The sequence below is a fragment of the Anastrepha ludens genome, chromosome 3, assembly GCF_028408465.1.
Source record: "Anastrepha ludens isolate Willacy chromosome 3, idAnaLude1.1, whole genome shotgun sequence".
In the NCBI taxonomy this organism is placed as follows: domain Eukaryota; kingdom Metazoa; phylum Arthropoda; class Insecta; order Diptera; family Tephritidae; genus Anastrepha; species Anastrepha ludens.
Window position 1 is genome coordinate 123,952,015 of NC_071499.1, and position 20,928 is coordinate 123,972,942.

Below are 20,928 nucleotides of genomic sequence, written 5' to 3' on the forward strand. Positions count from 1 at the left end.
ATGTGGAAACTTCTTTAAAAATTGCTGCTTTTTATGTTACTACTGTCAAATCTTACAAATATGCTTTCAAAAACTTAAATCTGAAGCTGAGATACATGAATTGTTTTTCGAATTTTTTAAATTTGCTTTCAAGAATTCAAATTTTGAAACTAGTACGTTGAAATACTTGAACCTTCTTTTAAACATTTTTTAAATTGGAAGCTACTGAGTTCAGATATTAAAAAAAAATTAAACACTTTTCTTGAATAGGTTCAAAAAACCTATGAAGCTGAAATTAATAAACATTTCTTTCAAAAATTTTAAATTTTGAAGCTATTCGGCTCAAACATTGGACATTTTCTTTGAAAAAACTCAATTTTGAACCCACTACGTTAAAATATTTGAAACTCTCTTTTAAAATTTTAAAGTTTTGGCGTTGAAATGCTGAAATATATTAATATAGGTATATATATTATTTTGAATTTTTGAATTTTTTGAATTTTATAAAGTTTGAATTTTATATAGCAAAAATTTAAATTGAAAAGCTACTATGCTGAGATATTCGACAATTTCTTTCAAAAATTTAAAATTTCATAAATTCGTTCATTAATTTTAAATTTGGAATCTTTGAATTTTTTTCCATTTCATAAATTTTGAATTTTATAACGTGTGCCAATAAAGTAATATAGCTAGACAAATTTTGATTAAAAATAAAAAACCATACTACTGTTCAAAATTGTTTAATTTTTTTTATTTATAAAACATATGATTGTTACACAAAAAAAGCATTACTTGTATAGTTCTAAAGGACCATGGTCTTCTATTTTCCGAAGCTTTGATTTGATACCTCCAATCATCTTTTGGACGACCTTCATGTCCACTTTCCTTGCACATAATTTGATCCTGTTCTTCAGCTGTTGATTTGATTTAGCTTCCCAGCCATCTTCGTACACTTTCTGGCAAAGTAGAGTCCAAAAATTTTCAATTGGTCTGGCCTTTGGGATGTTTGGTGGGTTAGCACATTTCGGAACAAATTTTATATTATTTTCTGACATCCACTCTAAGGTCTTTTTAGCATAATGACTACTTGCTAAGTCAGGCCAAAAGATGTAATTACCATCAGAATGCTCGGATTTGATAAATTTTTTAAGTTTTGTAAGGCATTTTTGAATGTAAATGTCACTTCTTATGGCAGGAGCTGTGGAATCTTGAAGATAAAGTTGAGAGAGTCCTTTGGAAGATATGGCAGCCCAAACTAAAACTTTCGGTTCAAATTTAGCTTTAGGAGCAAACTTAATATTATCAGGAGTATTCTCTATGTTGTTTGTATAAAATCCACAGTTTTGGTCTCCGTTATTCCAAGCAAACGTAAAATATTTCTCATCATCGAGAATCACCTCAACATCGCCAACAAAATAGCTACGGCGGAGCAATCTACATTTCTTTGGTATTTCTTCTAGTTGTTTATCACTATATTTTGGAACCGTTACCCTTTTGTGATAATTAATACCACTTTTCAACAAATTTTTACGTACAGTCTCTTTAGAAATACCAAACTTTCGACCTAACTTGCGGTTTGATGCACCTTTTTTGTCAATAGCAGCTTTTTGCAGTTTTTTTAATTGTTTTGCGTTCAGAACTTTTGGGCGACCTGATTTTTTCACTCCTGAGGGAGCTATCCCACTATCAAAACGTTTAAAAATTGAATAAATTGTTGAACGTGCAATATTTTCCAGAAGAAAGTGTTGCAAAACCTCTTTTTTTGAATGCTGTCCAAGCATGTCATAAATGCGTTGACGTAAATGGTCTTGGTTTGCGACCTTCATGATAAAAAATTAATTTAAATAATTTTTTAATTAAAGGCCATAAACTAATAAATAATTTAAGGATTAAATGAAAAAGATATTATTCACCACTCTTAGGTTCTAATAAAAAGGAATTTGTCCAGCTACTTTATTGGCACACGTTATACCAAAAATATAAGTTTTAAACCCAAAAAATTTCTTTTAAAAATATAAAATTAGGTGCTACTACGTAGACTTGCTTAAAAATTTGTTGTAAACAATATAAAATTTTGCAGCTACTGAACGTAGTAGATATTATAATAGATATTTGAAATAAAAAAAAAACTAAAAAATCAACTACGCTGAGTGCTTTAAGACTATTATTTGAAAATAGGCTAACCGCCATATTTTAGTTGTGGAAAGGGTTTATACTAAAAAGGGAAATAAAATTTTAATTAACGAAATATATATTAATTATTGTATTATATTTACTAAATATACTCAGTAGGTCGTAAACTTTATTTATTTAACAAAAATTATTAATTACTAATAAAAAACAAAATTATTGATATACAAACAGGCAGAGAAAGTTGTGGGTACCCTCACAAAAGAGTTGTTCTGCAGCACAAATGCAGTGGTAGGGTCTGCAAGATACTCATACACAATCGTAGCGTGTATAAGCCCCAAAATTATAACACAACCATTATGTAGACTGAACGCACAGTCAAAAACTTGTCTCGCCACTAACCCAACAATCACAGCTGGCATCACATCTAATCAAGATCAAATTGTTGGCGCTGTATCTATTACCCATTGCATACAAAAACATTTCCAAAGTTGCGCGCATTTAATAATTTAAAATTTCGAACATGTTATTAACCAAATTAAAACAAATTCACATTCACGCTGCAGTGATGAAAGCGAAAGACTTAAGCAACGAACTTGGCACGTCTCGTCGCCGTCACCATCGCCTTTACTCCCTATTTGCTTATCGTGTAAATCGTGTACCAAAAAAGCCATTCGAACGAGATGCTTATCAGTCCGACGAATTTATTTTGCTGTCAATTTTGCGCTTCAATTTCTAGCTTTTCCCTCGCCGACTCGTTTCTATTGCTTGTATTGTGTGTTTGTTTTTGTTTCTGTTGGTTTTTGGCAAACAAGGTCGGACAGTAGCCGTCGTTATTGGTGTGGCGATAAGCATCAAATCAATGTTTTCATAGCTACTGAATAAATGAATGCTTGCATGTTTGTTTTTTTTTCTTTGTTCTTTTGTGTTTGCTTTTGGATTAAATTTGTATTAAAAGCTAATGCGGGCGCTTATCTAACGGATGCGCCTTAAATGGCGCGGCACTTTTACAAAATTCAAAACGCAATAAAAGCAATAATTTTAGTATTTTTTTTACTTGTTTAATTATTTGTTTGCATACTGAGTTGCTTATAAAGTTAGCCGCGCCAATTTGTGTTCATTAAAATGCGACGCATAAATTTTTACGCCAACACCATAAATGCCAAACGGGTGGTGGCAGAAACGAGGTGACAATAAAATAAAAAAGGCGACTGGCATTGCAATAAAAAAGGTGAAAAATTAATTTTGTTTAAATGAGTGACAACGAAAAATATGAATTTCAAAGAATAGCTAAGTAAAAATGTTTAATGAGTTTGAGAAATTGATTGGCATAAGTTTTGGTGTAGCCGAGAAGCGTGCGCTGGGAAGAGGAAGGAAAAAGTGTAGAAAAAGAGCAACGAACTTATGTCTAGATGTGCGATATGAAGTAAATTTTACGTCGTTTTTAGTAGTTTTAATCCTTTGTGCGATTTTCGTATTTGTAAGTGGAGCAGAAAGCAATCAATGGCTGGTGGACTACAGCTAGAAATGAGAATGAATCGAGGATTAAAAATAGAGTGCGCTTCCCATGCCTAGTTAGGCCAGTTTATTAGCTTAAACAGCTTGATCGTTTTCTGAGAACTACAAGATTAACGGATGGGCTATGGGTTGGCTTGCATTTGAAAATGTTAAAGGAAACTTTATCAGCGGAAAAATCTCAAATCAGAGTTGATTTGCCTGAATCGTGTCCGAATTGTCAACATAACATCGATCTTGAACGATGAAAGTTGAAAAGACAACGTCGCATGGTGTCAAAGTGACTGTCATGAGGCAAACAGCTGATGATACAAAAGCAGCTGGTTACATACATTTCGAGATTAATTTTAAATTTAAAAGAGTCAGGAAGCACCGAGAGATTTGGTAACTCCTAAAACAGATTAGTATACAAAAAAAAAATAATTTTTGTACCACTTGTACGGCTTGCTACAACTAGAACGCGCTTACATCCAAGTCTTCTATGTATTTCCGAGAGAAAATTGCTTAGCAATGCCCCTGTAGAACTCTCCACTCACTGCAACTTTTCTTTTGCCATCGAAGAAACTTGGATGAAAAATACTCTTACCACCGCTCCAAAGATCTCTCTAACCAATCACAGGCTCGCCACTGACTACTCTACGTCTACACATTTTGCGAACACCAATTTCGATTTTCGTGCTTATTAAAGTGGTAACCGAAATGGGAATGCGACTCAACCGCGGAAATTATTTTTTTAAGCGTAATTACCTGCACTTTCGAGCTATTCCAACGCTTTGCAGAGAGTTTGAATGTAATATTGGGACGGATGGGTATTCGTCTTCTTTTTCTGAGCTCACTGATGCCTATAAGTGAACGAGTGTCTATACATGATTCTTCTAAGTTCTAATGTTAAGTCGCTAAGGTCCACGACGAGTTGTTCTTCTCGGCTTCACAGGCGCACTCTTTCCAGCAGAACCAGCAATAATCTCTCTCACTGACGAACATGAGCACAAGTTATGGTTACTCAAATTTTTTTTTTGCAAAATATACGCCTTTGGCGCTTTATATTTATTGAAATTTCCTTTAAAAATTCACACTTTGGGCAACACAGCGCCTACTTTGGAAAATTTTTTATTTTTTGAAATATCGTTCAAGCAATGCATTTCATACGGCGAAGATGAGTTTATGGTAAAGTTTCAAAACAATATTGCGATCTGCCGCTTGTGAGATCTGCAATCCTGAGTTACTTTAGCTCAAATATACCCATTGCATCTTGAGTTTTTCTCTCACCTCCTTGGCTTTTAGTAAACCCAATATATAAGGCTAAGGAAGCACCAAACTAAGTGGCTGCGTCGGGCGAAGTCCGTTTACTGGGGTGGTACAACGAAAAGAGATTTAGAAAACTCACAACCCTTCCCCAGTATATTTTGAGAACTCTCACGGGCATACTCACAGGGCATTGCAGATTGAGCAGATATTTAGAAAACCGAAACCCTCCCAAGGATAAACTCGTGTCGTTTCTACAACGGATTTAATCATTCGAAATTCTCATTGAGTAGTGATCTTCTCTGCAAATATGTCGTTCGATTGAAGCTAAAACTGAAAATAGTTGAGAAAGACCGCCTACTGGTCGAAAAAAGTGCACTACTCTCACATCCGCCTCGTAAACTGGCTATTTACGGATTAAGATGCATTAAGCAACTAAGCTATGTTTCTTCTGAAATCCAAATTTGACAAGCTTTAAAATCCTTTGGTAATAAATTTGTGAACAGCAGTAAAAATTTGTGGTGGCTCTCACGCTAGTCGCCTCCAATTCAATATTCCATATACAGGCACTTCAGTTTTGATGCCTTTTAAAGTGCCCTGCAAGTTGTAGTGGAGCATCATCAAAACCCACAGACATCATCGGCCTTGCCGTTCCCGTGGGAACTTTCGCCAAATTAGTTACACACAACAAAGGAAGAAAGAAGAAAAGGAAAAAATAGAGTCTACTTACTTCCTTCATTAAGTAAAACTTACTGGGCCCTATAGTTTAATCACACGATCAATCGAATCAAAATCAACACAAACAAACATTAGGTCAGTCAATATTTTGCAAGCAATAAATGCGGAAAATCATTCAATCGATTGTTTTAAGTGAACCAAATCAATGACGATGCCGCCACCGTCGCCATGGCGGCACTCTTTATTGTAGCGCATTATGACTTTTTGATGAGTTTTGGTTGCCATATTTGTTGCTGTTGTTAGTGTGTGAATTAAGTAGGTTTTGTTGCTGTTGTAGTCATTGTTTTTATACACTTGTAATTCTCAGCGCTTTTATAGTGCAAGCAGCAGCAATTTAATCGTTTAACTGGCGTCTGTTTGGGGCGAGCGATTCATACACTGAGCGAAAATGATTGCGTTTTCAGCAAAGATAATGTTATGAGTGCACTGAAGCTCACTCAAGCTACATTACAGCTCTTCTTCAATGCCCAGAAACTTCTAGATCACTGCTTAGTTGCATTGGTACTGCGTTTCTCCCATCTTTGTGGGAAGTGACGTATTAAAGGATCCGCAATTAACTAACGCCAACGAAACTTCACATTACGAGTAGTGTCAGGGGCCTATACTTTCATACACACTCTTGGCGATATCAGCGATCAGCTCCGGTTTATTGATATCATTTCCAGTTGGTTACTTCGAGCGCTCCTAGGTCTTTTTCTATGTAGTCCATTAGTTCCTACGCGGCCGATCCATACTTCTTGCTGTCATAGCTTTGAGCTGTATTATTAGGTTTTGAACGCGCGTGTCTTCCATTCCTGTGACATGCCCACCTTAGCCTTTGCGCTTTGATGAATGTGGAAATGTCCTCGCCATCTATAAATTAGAGTAACTCCTACTTGTTTCGTATTATGTAATCACCTCTTTCGTTTAGCCTAGGGCCATATATCCTCCTGAGTATCTTTCCCACAAAAACTCTCAGAGATTCTTCTTCCAATATCTTCAAGTTTCTGATCTTGCAACGATTGAGCTCGAAGTGGATGTCGCAAGTTCCGAAACTGATAACATTTATCAAGATATTTTCAATTATCTAGCAGAGTACGTCACTTTGTTGAATCAAAATTTTGCTTTAAGTCCCCATACGTATAGTCAAGCCAGTTTATGTGTATTGGACACTTCTCTTCCTAGGTTTGATTCTGTGGCAGTCGGACCATATAGGTCCGTTGTGGTGCCACTGTGTAACACGGAAATCTTACTGTTTATTTCTCATGGAACCAGTTAGACTCTCTTTAGGTTAGGTTTCATCCCAACACCAGATAGTTCCTGTAAGAGAGTCTAAATGGTATTTTCCTAACAACCTTGCTCTATTCCTAGCTAAGGCTGGACAATTACAGCGAAAGTGTTTTACTGTTTCTTCCTCTTCCTCGTTTCTAGAGCTTCTGCAATATTCGTGCGAAAATATTCTTAGCCTAGAAGAGAACCTACCTAACAGCTAATGACCGGTGACACAAGCCACGACCTTCGAGATGTTCTCTCTTGAGAGGTTAAGCCATTCTCTTGATAGTTTCTTATCTATTTGCGGTCAAATTAGCCTGGTTGTAACACACATATTTTCCATTATTATATTATTTTCTATCCTTGATTTGCAATTTATATTAAGATTTGCCTTCCAATTCACAAGGCATGGAATCAAGCAGTCATCGACTCCGTAGGTACTTGTAAGTATTCTGCTTTATGATCAGTGTTCTCCCTTCTTGAGCTCTAGTAGCTAATTGAATACAGTAGGGAAAAGTCTATATAAAAGTACGTGGAAATATGGACTTAAACGTTTTAGCTGTTGTGAGTTAAAATCTCCTTTCTTGGCGCTGAGGTTTCTGAAAAATATTTATTGACATTCAAACATCTAAATTCTATAATACTCCCAATCGACGCCGATTTCTTGAAAATTAAAATATTTAGAAAAACATTTCTCTATGAAAATATACTTAGTAAATGCAAATAATTTTGCAAGTGTACGATTTGTTCATTCAACTGCAAACTGCTTGAATTTATAGCACATTTTAATTATAATATGCATGGCACGGCATTTTCACACACACACACACACACACACACACACGCGCGGACGAGCACTTGCTGTCAGGAGAACACACTCCTCTCACATACACTAATATGGTTGTAAGTGTGTATGCGCCTGGACATTAAGCAACTGACAAAGCAGTCATCAGGCTATCAGCAAAAGTAGTGAGCCAAGCAGTCCGCCCAAGCCGCGATTTCTTGCGTACGTGCGAGTCGAGTGTGCATGTATTTGTATTGCGCTATCCGCTCTGTCGCTACCAAATGAATTAGCCACTTTATGACCAATTTTACTTTGGCGGCAAGGACATTAACGCAATTTTATGACCGACATCTGCCGTAATTTCTTGGTGCGCCAAAGGTAGCTGCAGCTACCACTCACTACCACTGAAGTGGTTTATTTGTGTGCAAATACATACACCAACAAGTACTCGTATGTGTATATGTATGCATCTGCGTGTGTGGACGACAGCTTTTTGTGGGAAAGGGCTTTGGGATGGAAGTTTGCGCGCGCATAAAAGCCGTGCAACAAAAATTAGGTCAATCCAAGGAATCAAGGAATTGAATGCGTCGCGGGAGTGCTGTTTTAATGAGAGCCAATTTCTGTGGATTCAAGCTAGTTTTCCAAAGTAATTTTATTTTTTACTTTATTTATTTTTTTTTGTTTTTTCAAAGTCGCCAACAATTTTCTGTCTCACCAAAATTCCATGCAAATGCTTTTTTCATTTCATTCCAATGGAAATTTTTGCATATGGTATTTGGTGGCTATGAACAAATAAACAACCTTAACTCTAGCTGGCTGGCACACAATTGACGCCATGCTTTGACGCTTTTGGTGTTAATTAACAGTCACTTAATGTTGTGTCACAAGTAAAATAGACAAGCCAGATTTGGTGGCGGGCAAAATAGAGAAGCAGCACAAGTATGGGCCGCGTGTGGTGAGGTACCGGAAGCAATATACAAACAAATCAAAAGTATGTAAATATAAACGAAGTTAAAGTGAATTAAAAACAAACAAAAAAATTTTTAAATAAAAAATTAAAAAAATTTGTAAAAATCAAAATAAAAAAACAACAATTGAATGCAGAAAAAAAATTTAAAAGTGATAAAAATATCAAATAAAAGGGAAATCGTAAAAAATTAAAAAAAGGAAAACTAAATACAGGAAAAAGTTTTGAAAAGATATAAAAAACATAAATCCTTTTAAATTAAAATTAAATATTAAGAAATTTGATGAAAATTTAATAAGCAAAACAAAAAATTAAAAGTAAAAAAAACTATAATTAACTGCAGAAAAAAAACTAAAAGTGAATGAGAAACAAAAAAAAATATTAAATAAAAATTAAAAATATAAGAAAACATGAAAAAAATTAGAAAAAGTTAAATTAAGCGCAGAAAAAATATTAAATAAAATAAAAATAAAAAATACCTAAAAAGGCAAATAAATCAAGCAAAAACAAAAAAAAAAAAACTTGGAAAACAAAATTTTAAGTTATTCACTCTTCGCAAGAATCAAAAAATATTATATACAAATCAAAAATTAAAACAATTTGTTGTAAAGCAAAATAAATAAAACGAAAAATTAAATCAAATTAAACTAAATTAAAGTGCAGATAGAAAAATTTAAAATGAATAAAAAAAAAACGAAAACAAAATTTTAATTAAAATTAAAAATTAAACAAAAATATAGAAAAAAAATTAAAAAAAAATTAAAAAAAAAATACCTGAAAAGCCAAATAAATTAAACAAAAATTACAAAAAAAAAAAAATTTAAAAAAAATAATTAGAGGACAAAATAAATAAAACAAAATATTAAATTAAATGAATGAAACTAAATTAAGGTGCTGATAAATAATTTTAAAGTGAATATAAAACGAACGAAAAAAATTTTTAATAAAAATCAGAAATTACAAAAAAAAATTGCTAAAAAATAAAAAATTAAAAAAATACTTGAAAAGCCAAATAAATGAAACAAAAAATTAAAAAAAACCAGGATTTGAAAAAGAAACTTAAGAGTGAATAAAAGAGAAAGAAAAAATATTATACAAAAATGAAAAATTAATTGGAAAGCAAAATAAATAAAACGAAAAATTAAATAAAATCAAACTAAATTAAAGTACAGATAAAAATTTTAAAGTGAATAAAAAAAAAACGAAAAACAATTTTAATAAAAATCAAAAACTAAGAAAAAAATAGCTGAAAACCACAATATATAAATCAAAATATAAATCATCATTTAAAAAATAAAATATATTATTCTAAATAATGCGAAAAAAAACAAAAACTGAAGAAAAATTAAATGAATATTAAAGAAAACTAAACAAAAAAAGAAAACAAAATAAATAAAAGATCTAGAATAAACTAAATAAAAAAATTTAAACAAAAAAACTAAAATAACTTAATTAAAAAAAATACAAATATAAACGAATTAAAATTATTTAATTAAAACAAAAGAAAAAGAACCTCAAAAAATTAAATATGTAAGCTAAGAGGACAGATATAAAATTAATAAAATAATTTATTAAAAAAAAATAAATAAATTATTAAACAAAGAAACAAAAACAAAACAAAAAAATAATAATTAGCCCAAAAAGTAAAAATATATATATAAACTAATAGGCCGATATAAAATTAAAAAAATAAGCCTCAAAAAGTAAAAAAATTAGGTGAAGAACAAAACAAATAAATTAAATCATTAAGAAAGAAAATAAAATAATCTAAAAAAAGCGAAAAAACAGAGGAAACAATAAACGAAGATTCTAGAAAATTACATTCATTAAATTACCAAAACAAAAAAAAAACAAATCTAGAATAAACTAAAACTTAAAAATACATAATAAGTATTTAAAGAAAAAAAAAAACAAAAAATTATTTAAAAAAATAATATTTTAACAAAAAAAAAAAAATTAATTAATATGCACAAAAGAAGGAATGGCTCAAAAAATAAAATTAAATACATAAACTAATAATAGCGGAATTAAAATTTTAAAAATTAACCTAGCACAGTCAAGCTACGAATTAATAGTGGCTAGGGCAACTATTAACCGGACATCTGCTTATGTTGCTTTCAGAGAAAATAAAGAAGGACATGAAACTCATCATAACGGTTTAACAAGCGGCTTGTACAAAAATAGTTTTCCTTTAGAGATATCTCTAAAATTAATTTAAAATATATGTATATGAATATCTTTAGAGATATCTCTAGGACTAATTTGAAACATTTTCATTTAAAAAATACCAAAGTGTCGGATAACTATGGATCTTACAATGGCTATTACTTTATACAAAATATATTTTATTATTTTCGATTTTCTTACTACAAAAATTCCTGCTTCATAGGTACGTCGACAATTTTGCTGCTTTTTAATGCTTGTTGTTTTTTTTTATGTTCTTTTAAATTCGAATTATGTTTTTATATTTAATCTTTTCCGCAATTTTCAACTGTTTAGGCACGTTTACTATGTATATACCTAACTGGGTATAATTTACTTCGAGTTAAAAAAAAAATATATATATATTAAAAAAGCCAGCACACAACACAAAATAGTACGCTTTCTATCTATTAAATTAAAACATGCAGTTATTTGGTGATTGCTTGTAATTAATAGGAATTATAATGCATTAAAAGCTTTAAACACATTTTTTTAGTTTCTCTTTTCCATTTTTTTTTTCAATATATTTTTTTATCTTTTTTATTTTTTATATAAATTCACAGCAACAAACTCGCTAAACAGTTTTCCGCACAGCTCACCGTTTTGTGCTTTAACATTTCCCCCACAATATACACACACACATCAGCACTACAATCTACGCAACGCACAAATCAACGGAAATCCGGCGTCAAGCAAAAGACTTAAGACACGAACTTGACAGCGCACTACTAAAAATTGTCAAATTTAAGCTCCAAGTGTGTGGACAGTGAGGGGAAACAAAGAATGCTTCGCTCAAAAACAAGAAGTGTACGCCAACGCATAAATCAATCACTCAAGCAATACTTGGAAGCTAAGCGAAAAAAACAAAAGAGGCAGCAAATAATTTTAAGGCAATCAATACACGCTTAGCTAATACCTTTTTTATTTGAGTTAAGCCAGGCTGAAGTTCTCGTAAACTAACTCCGCGACTGTAGACACTTAATGCAACATAAATTATATGTAGGAAAAATTAAACGAAACAATGAAAATGCGTCCCTTTTAGAACATTTTTTATGCAATTGATTGATCGCCCCAAATGACTCAGCGCTGCAACTACTAATGAGTTACTAAAAAGGGGTTTAATTAAAAATAAAAAAAAAATGCTTATATACTTTTCATTGCTTTAAGGTCTCGCTGGCAACATACATATGTACATACACCACCACTAGAGCATCTCCCTATTTGCCATCACTGCCCACACTTGCGGCACTTAATGCTGATGAGCTATAAAAATGTTGTCACATCCGCTCTCATTAGTGCGACAAGCTAAAATAAAAGATGTTCAAGAAATACTCAAAACAAGAACAACACAGAAATACGAGTATAAGCATTTCGAAAACCAAATCAACGCCGCCGCAACATTAATATTTCTACTCGAAGCAATGTCAACAAGGTAAAGGTAGAGGCAAATGCAAAGGCAAAGGTGGGCAATGTATTTGTATGTAGTAGCTGACGAGTTGGCAGTTAAAGTGCTACTGTTTCTATAAAAATCTTTGTTTTGTTCTCATTGTCATTGTGTCTTTGATTGCTATTTAACTTACACGCCCTTCAAGCTGTCCCCGCACAACTTCCAACTGTATCAATCGTTCGCATTAAAACTTCGGGTTTGTTTTGTAAGGCGGCGGCGTCCAACACTTCTCCCACCAAATGTGTCTGCATGTGAATGTTCTATGTGTGTGTGTGCGTGTGATTTTGCTTCTTTGTAGCTTTCACTTTGTCTACGCACACCTATCGGTTGGTGTCAGCGCCAATTTTATGGTGCCATATTGCTGCCAACACTGTGGTCTTTGTATGTGTTTATTGCCCGCTGCTGCTGGTGTCCGGCTGCTGAGCTGGCTCCACTTTAATTCTGGTATTGCCTTTGACACAGGCGCAGACGTTGGCTCTTGGCATAAAAATAATTTCCATACGACATCGTTTATCTTAAGTGATCTTTTATAGTGTCACCAACACAAACACACTAACATGCATATATTTATATGGTATACTTAGGAGAATAACTATAGCTTAGACCTTAAGCAAATATGCTGATGTTTGAAAAAAATTTTATAACGACTTGAAAGTTTATTTTAAAATGAAGTAAAAAAAAAAAAATAAAAAAATTAAACTAAATTGTATAAAAAATAAATAAAAGGCTTAAACAAATTTTTTTTTTTGGAAATTACAATTAACATTTCTTGATAAATGTATTTTCTGCAGTAATTCTTAATATTGGGTTTTCTTAAAATTTTATTCACATCTTTGCACCCTTTCCAATATCATTCGAAGACAAACTCTCTGTCTTTGTCAGCTTAAAAGCTTCCGAAAAGCCAAGCAAAACAAAAAAAAAACTAAAACATTGAGTACTGAATAAATAAACGCATTAAAACATCAATAAATTTGTAAAAAATAAAAAAAAATATTCGAAAATTTGACAAAAACTGGCTACTGCACGCCGCAGTCACTCGAACTTCAACTTCTCCCCAACAGTTACCAATATTAGACCTAATGAGTGAAGCAAAAACAAAAATAAAACAAAAAAAGCTTAAAAAAGCCAGACAGTGGCCTACGTCTGCGCGTTGTGCGCGGTTAAAGCCGTAAGAAAAGCTCGAATCGACATAAGTCGCCCGATGGCTTGATTGGGTTTTGTTCACTTAACTTCAGTTGACTTGGTGGCGAAAAGTGGCACCTACACAACAGTAACAACTAACAATTACAAAGGCAAGCAAGCGAAAAACATTTTACTAAAATAACAACAATATGAGCAAGGAGCAACAAAACATGGCAACAGGTTAATTTATTGTCACTTAATGTCAAAGCGGCATTTCGTTTCAATTAAAGTGTTAAGTTGTATGCCAATGGTTGCAGCAGTAGCAACAACAACAACAACCATGACAGTAACCGGGGGTGCAGCAACAATGTACGAATACCAAAACAGGTATAAATGAGTTATAAAGACAATGGGGAGCATAAATATTCAGTTAATGGCGGCAGAAAATTAAAAACTAAATTTAAAAAATATCTAAAAAAATTATTAAAGACTCTTCAAAAATTATGGAAATTTTTTTTTATGACCAAATACAGATTCGCAATTATCTTTTATTAGAAAAAATACCATTTTATAAAAACTTGTAAAGAAACTGTAGGCAAAAACTAGATTGAAAACACAATTCGGAATTTTATGCGTAGAGTAAAAGTGCATCTTTTTCTTGCTTTTTATAAATTTTTTTTCATAAATTCAAAATTTGGTATAAGATATTCATAAAAAATTAAAAGAAAGGCGAGCACACACAAATAAAAAACCAATAAGTATCAGGAACTTTCGTAAAAATTCCAAAAGTAGCTACAAATTTATACAAAAATTAAATCAGGCAGTCAAAAATAAAATAATTAAAATTTAAGATTTGAAAACTTTAGATTTCAAAATTGAAAATTAACGCACTTTCCTTCTTAAAAAAAAATATCAAAAAAATATTTAAAAATAAAAAAGATCACAAATTAAATTCAACTTAGACTTAACCAACCAACCAAAATCAGCCAATTGCGAAAAACAAATTTCAAAACCTTAAAATTTGAAATTTTAGATTGAATAATTGAAAAAATAAAAAAATTTTTTTTACAAACATTCACAAATCAATTATTTAATTTAAATTCGTAAATACTTCTTAATAAAAATTTTCAAAAAAGAAGTAAAGGGTGTTTTTTTTAGAGGTTAGGTTTTCAAGATGAAATAAAACGTATATAATTTAATGTTATGGCCAAGAATTTAGCTTTGTTATAAAGATAAGGGTTTGCTATTATGTTTTAAAAATGATTTCGGGCAAGTGGCCGCCGCGGCTGGCTCGAATAAATTCCAGCCGAGAGGCCCAATTTTCGACCACTTTTTGCAGCAATTGGGGCCGTATGTCAGCAATAACGCGCCGAATATTCTCTTCCAAGACGTCAATCGTCTCGGGCTTATCTGCGTAGACAAGCGACTTCACATAGCCCCACAAGAAATAGTCCAGCGGTGTTATATCGCACGATCTTGGAGGCCACGCCACAGGTCCACGGCGCGAGATAATGCGCTCACCAAAAGTTTCCTTCAATAAATCGATTGTTGCGTTGGCTGTATGGCATGTAGCGCCGTCTTGTTGGAACTAAAGGCCGTCCACATCAACATCGTCCAATTCAGGCACGAAAAAGTCATTAATCATGGCTCTATAGCGCTCTCCATTGACTGTAACATTATGGCCGGCTTCATTTTTAAAGAAATATGGACCAATGACTCCCTCTGCGCATAGAGCACACCAAACAGTGACTTTTTGAGGATGTAACGGCGTCTCAGCGATGGCTTGTGGATTATGTTCACTCCAAATGCGACAATTTTGCTTATTGACATACCCATTCAACCAAAAGTGAGCTTCATCCCTGAACAAAATTTTCTTGTGAAAATCGGGATCGGTGGCCATCTCGTTTTGGGCCCAAATTTGCACGATTTGCAAATGTTGTTCAGGTGTAAGTCTATTCATTATGAAATGGCAAACCAAACTGAGCATAAATCAAGTGACAGCTGTCAAAAAGACCATCACGAAAAAAGTAGTGCCAACTTGAAAACCTAACCTCTAAAAAAACACCCTTTACAATAATAAAATAAAAAACCAAATTTGATATCACAAAAAACCTCTTAAAATATCACGAAAATAGTTAAAAATAGATTAAAAAAAATTAGAATTAGGACAGAAAACTTTATATATAGGTAAATTGAGCATTAATTTTTTCCAAAATTAAATCGCACAAATAAATGCAAAAGATAATAAATAGTGAATGAAAATGATGGGAATTTAATTTTTTGTGATACCATAAAAAATCCTACAATTTCTATCCTAATCCTCAAAGTTAAAATAAAAATAAAAAACAAAAAAAAATTAATAAAAAAAATAAAAAAATAAAAAATAAATAAACAAAAAAAAAAAAACAAACAAAATTGGGATTAAAATATTATTATTAACTTCATACATTTTTTTACAAAAATTCACCAACCAATAAATTACATAAAATTTATAAGAAATTATATATACAGATGGTTCAAAACAAGACGGTAAAGTGGGATTTGGAATCTTTTCCATCACTCTATCATTTAGATTACCCGACTACTGTAGTGTATTCCAAGCGGAAGTATGCGCTATCTGGTATGCTGCGAAAACTCTTTTAGAAAGGAGAATATCACTTGAGGATATCCGCTTTTTCACCGACAGTCAAGCGGCCCTTCGAGCACTCAGCTCCTCTTATACCCACTCAGATGTGGTTCGATCCTGTCTCTTATCTCTTAACGAGATAACTGTTCAAAATTCTGTCCAAGTTATCTGGATACCGGGTCACAGTGGATTCGAAGGTAACTGCAAAGCTGATGCGCTCGCGAGAGCTGGAGCTGCGCAATCAAATGTTAGTAACTTACCCACTATCCACATTCCGCTCGCAACATGTAAAATGATCATTGATCGAGAATTTCACAGCATTGCTGATCAGAGGTGGCGAGTGGAAAGTGCTTGCGTTACGACCAGACAAATCTGGCCATCCTACAATCTAAAACAGACAAAAACCCTTATAAGTCTTTCGAAACACGAACTAAGGCATATAATATCTCTTATCACTGGCCACTGCCTTTTGGGCACTCACGCACGCCGACTCGGGGTTCCTCAAAACGACCTGTGCAGATACTGCGAGGACGAAGATGAGGAAGTATCGAGCAGGCATTTGCTGTGCAGTTGTCCCGGTCTAGCCAGAAGTCGACTCGCTCTTCTAGGCTCTCCAACAATTGACAATCTTTCAGTACTCTTGGACGTGAAAATCGAATCTCTCATTAAATTCTCGAAACGAATTAATATCTTTGATCAAAATCTACAATAAAAATCTCGGTTAGGTGGGGAAATCATATAACATAATGAGCTCTAGGGCAACACAACGGACCCAACTTGCGGTCTATGTGGCACTGCGATGCGGGGTCACCCTTAAACCAACCAAGAAATTAATAAAAATATAAAAAAAATTAACAACAAAAAAATAAAAAATAATAAAATAAGAAAAAAGAATAATGAAATAAAAAAGTAAAATTTGATAAAACGAAAAATTTAAAATCAGACAATCAAAAAAAAAAATGCAAGTCTTAAAATTTAAAAAATTTAGATTTAAGAACAAAACGTATAAATAAATACTAATAAATACAAAATAAACATTAATAATAAAAAATAAAAACAACAAACTTAAATTTGTAAATAACAACCTCATAAATTTCTTTTTAGAAAAATAGCAAATCACTCGAAAATTAAAAGAAATTGGCATGAAATCGTTAATAAAAATTAAAAAAAAAAAACAAAATAAAATATAAAAAAAATAAAAAAAAAAATTTAAATAAAAAAATAATAATAATAATAAAGGCTTGTCATAAAAAATTCATAAGAAGAGATAGAAAGAGATATTCCTCCAAAAAACAAAAAATAAATAAATAAAAACGAAGCACCTAGAAAATTAAAAAACAAATGAAATTTAATAGTAACAGAATATACAATAACGTTGAAAAGCTTAGTATATTATAAAAAAGACGTAAACAATATCATAAAGTTTTCTCAACTAAAAAATTGTAAGGAAAAAAAATGTAAAAATTCGCAAACACTTTCCATACCTTTTTCATCGAAAACACAAGAAAAAGACAAACAAAAAAACAAAACAAAAAAAAAAAATAAAAAGGAAACAAAAGAAAATGAACAACAAAACACTAGACCAAACAAAAAAAAACCGAAAACCAAAATTTTAGGTTTTAGGTTTTAGTTGACCAACTTTATTTTATTTGATTTAAAAAAATACACAACATAAACTTCTTTACCACCTTTGGAAAAAAAAAATTTTGGCCTCACCATTCACCACCGTCTGGGCCAAAGCAAAAACGAATTCAAATTCATTTCCTAATTGATTTGATTTTTATTGCATTTTTGCACTGCACTCGCACACCGTAAGCCACACACCCCAATGTTTTGCAACGTGCAACGTTCTGGGTGTTTTCACTTGCCTCCACACACCTCCGATGTTGTTGTTAACACTTGTTACAAGTGTGGTAACTACCGCAAAAATATTCAAATTAAATGACAAAAACAAAAGCAAAAATTTTATAAAAATTAAAATGTGCATTTCCTCTACACCACCAGGGACCCACAGACACCACACAACACAACAACATACAACCGTTTTCCGATTCTCTGTGCCATCGCTTCTTGTGCGCTCTGTAACTTTTCTGTGCGTCGTTATATAAATAAATTTGTCCCGGCAATAATTTGCCACAAATACCGACACCAGCAAGCACTTCAAAAACGTATAACAAAAAAACAAAACCAGAGAAGAAAAAAAAAGAAGCAAAGGTGCACCAATCAACGATAACAACAACACAGCAATGTGCCGCACTGAACGGTGTCGCCGCCACACAGTAGCGCTTCACTGTCATTAGCACCCGACGACGTGCGCGCATTACTTGGCCGGCTACTGCAATGCCAATTCAAGGTGTTTGCTGTTGCTTTTTTGTTGGGCCACAACCGCTTAACCTCTCACATCCCACCACAGCTGAACTCACTTGCTGCTCCTGCTCTTCTCACACCTGCTTGTGTGTTGACGATTTTAAAGTGGCAAATCGTCATTTCGTTTGTATTGCCACTGTTTTGGTAATCAGCCACAGAGCCACACAGCCACTTGGACTCTTTCGTGCGTTTTGATTGCCCCTAATCTCCTGGCCCGCCTGACTTCTCTCCGCATTGGCATTGCTACTTTAAAATGCTGGTTTCGGTGCCAACAAAAGGAGGAGAACTAAGCTTAGTAGCTGCGACACACGCAATGCGAATTAGGGTCGAGGTGATGCGGGTCCATTAATTCAATCATTAAAGTTAGACGTAGAGAGTCATGTAGAGAGCTGCAAGCTTGGGTAAAAAAAGAGTCTTCCTTAGGAAAAGACGTGGAAAAGATTTACAGGAAGACTTATTTTTTCATGGAGCAGGCAAGAACTCTTAACAGAAGCAACAGAAAGAAAGTTCACAACGGATGTCACAGATGTTTATAAATCAAGAAAATATTTATCAGAGTATGCGAAAGCTGCTGAAAAAGAACTTGAAATCTCGTGGCTAAAGTTATAGAGACTTGCATAGGAAGGAAAGCTTTCCCAGAAATGGGAAATTCTTTCAAATCAGCGTTCGTTTCTTCGTGATTGAAGTTAAGGAGACTTGCCGTGCAGAGATTATTCAATTTCCATTCTCGAAGCAAGACGCGCTTGATATTAAGAACTTCTAACCGACTCTTGCCACTTCAAAGTGCTACCTTTTTGGCTGAATACTCTAGTTGAAAAGCCGCTGGCTGGGAAGCAAAGGTCGACAAATGAACTGTAGAAACCTAATCTCCCATAGCTAAATGAAACAACTATGAACAATCCGTGGAAGAGCTTTTAGCTCGATCAACCAGTCTCACTAAACGAATTGTAATTTATCAGCCAATAGGCGACCGAGTGTTCAGCTAAAGCCCATGCAATGTGAGGAGACCGTTGATTTGCCGGAAGCTGGGAATCGTTTGTAGACAAAAGATCTCTTTTGGTTGTTTACTACACAATCGGCACTGAGTTTCAAAATATCAACAAACATTGCCATGCTTCAGTTGAGTCTTGCATATAGTCTACGAAAGAAGTTCACTCTTTACTGCTTGCTACGCATTCAAAATGACACTTTAGTGGTACACGGTGTGGTACTATTGGTACATCAATCGCAGTAAATTTCTCTCTAAATACGCCAACGACGGAATATCAAAGCTTACAATACTGCTGAAGAGTTTTGAGCCTTTTTCCGTCAGAAAATTTCAAAGCCATTCATTTTCCGCCACTCATCATCCAATCGGAATGAGTGTCTTAATCAAAGTGCCCACAATGCAGTACTAAAAACCTGAAGTAGCAATGACTGCATCCATCTACAACTTAGCGGTGACCTATGTCTATTCCTGGCAGATCAGTTTAAGAAGCTTACTTATCACAAAAGCGGGCTAAAGTTGGCATTTAAAAAGTCGACGAGTCATGAAGAAGGTATGAATATTCCACGCTAAGTTGCATCAATGCCTTCAATCTATTCCAGAGAAATTTACTAACGATCGCGCACTACTCAATAGGACTGAGCTTTTGAAGCAACGAAGGAAACATCAAATCTGTGATGGAGTCATCATCTCTCTGACTAAACAACAGTTGATTGGTGCTTTCGCTTTTATCTTTCGAGACAGTGAAGAAACAATAGATCTGTAAGAGATCAAGGAATAACAGTAAACTTTCTAAGAAACTTGAAAAATAGGCACAAATTAGGAAGACGACTCTTCAGTGAGGTTTAATTACCGTAATTTTTTTGGAGCTGCGCTCATAATGCAGAACCAATCTTGTCGAAGAAGTAGAGCGAAGAGTTACACTATACTTACTTCTTAGTCTAGGGTGGGTTAGAGAATCACTAAGTGAAAGAACTGTACAGGGTTTACGAAGAGTTCGAAACTACAGGGCTTGTAACGTAATTACGAACGAAATAATCAATAATATAATTAGGATGAGACGAGATTCCGGGAAGAATGATGATCAATAAGGAGAGCCAGAGACCTTAAAAACAAGTTGAGCTCATGGAACGAGATGAATTACACAGGCCGACAAAATTTAACCAACATTCAGACCCAGAAACCAGACTATATATTTCCGAAGGTTTATGATGCGCTGAATCCAAATCTGGCCTCAGAATTGCTCTATTAGTTTGAGTTTTCGAGATATCCTAACCTAAAAGTGCAAAAAACACCATTTTTGCCCATATTTGAGGTTATGTAGCCTTGCAGATGTTTTCTTTCACCAAAATTAAAGGATGACATCTTTAAATACAATCCTTCTTTTTTCAAATGGCGTTTTGTTTGCTCAAATATCATTTTTTTTCGCAGAGATATCGCATTTTGAAATTTTCATGTTTCGAAATTTTCCTACACCTGAAAATCGATTAAGATAACATAGACATGATATAGTCGCTTACTAATTTTCTTGGGTTTGAGGGCCTGAAATATATGGATTAATAGTATGTAA

General features: G+C 33.5%; 2 protein-coding genes across 4 annotated transcripts in view; both read left to right on the forward strand.

Moving 5' to 3' along the window:
* Window positions 1-20,928, forward strand: part of LOC128858999 (T-box transcription factor TBX3-like) — a 100,235-nt gene that overhangs the window by 72,379 nt on the left and 6,928 nt on the right. Inside the window, exon 3 of one of the 3 annotated variants that reach the window (XM_054095652.1) lies at window positions 11,375-11,483. The exons of the other annotated variants lie outside the window; for them this stretch is intronic. Within the exon in view, the coding sequence (XP_053951627.1) occupies window positions 11,375-11,389 (15 nt within the window). The 3' untranslated portion in view covers window positions 11,390-11,483. Of the gene's footprint in view, window positions 1-11,374; window positions 11,484-20,928 lie in introns of those variants that run through there. 3 annotated transcript variants of the gene reach the window in all.
* The window catches only part of LOC128858998 (optomotor-blind protein), a 72,593-nt gene continuing 63,823 nt past the window's right edge, over window positions 12,159-20,928 (forward strand). Inside the window, exon 1 of the mRNA XM_054095647.1 lies at window positions 12,159-12,243. The gene's annotated coding sequence lies outside the window, so the exon portion shown is untranslated. The remainder of the gene's footprint in view (window positions 12,244-20,928) is intronic.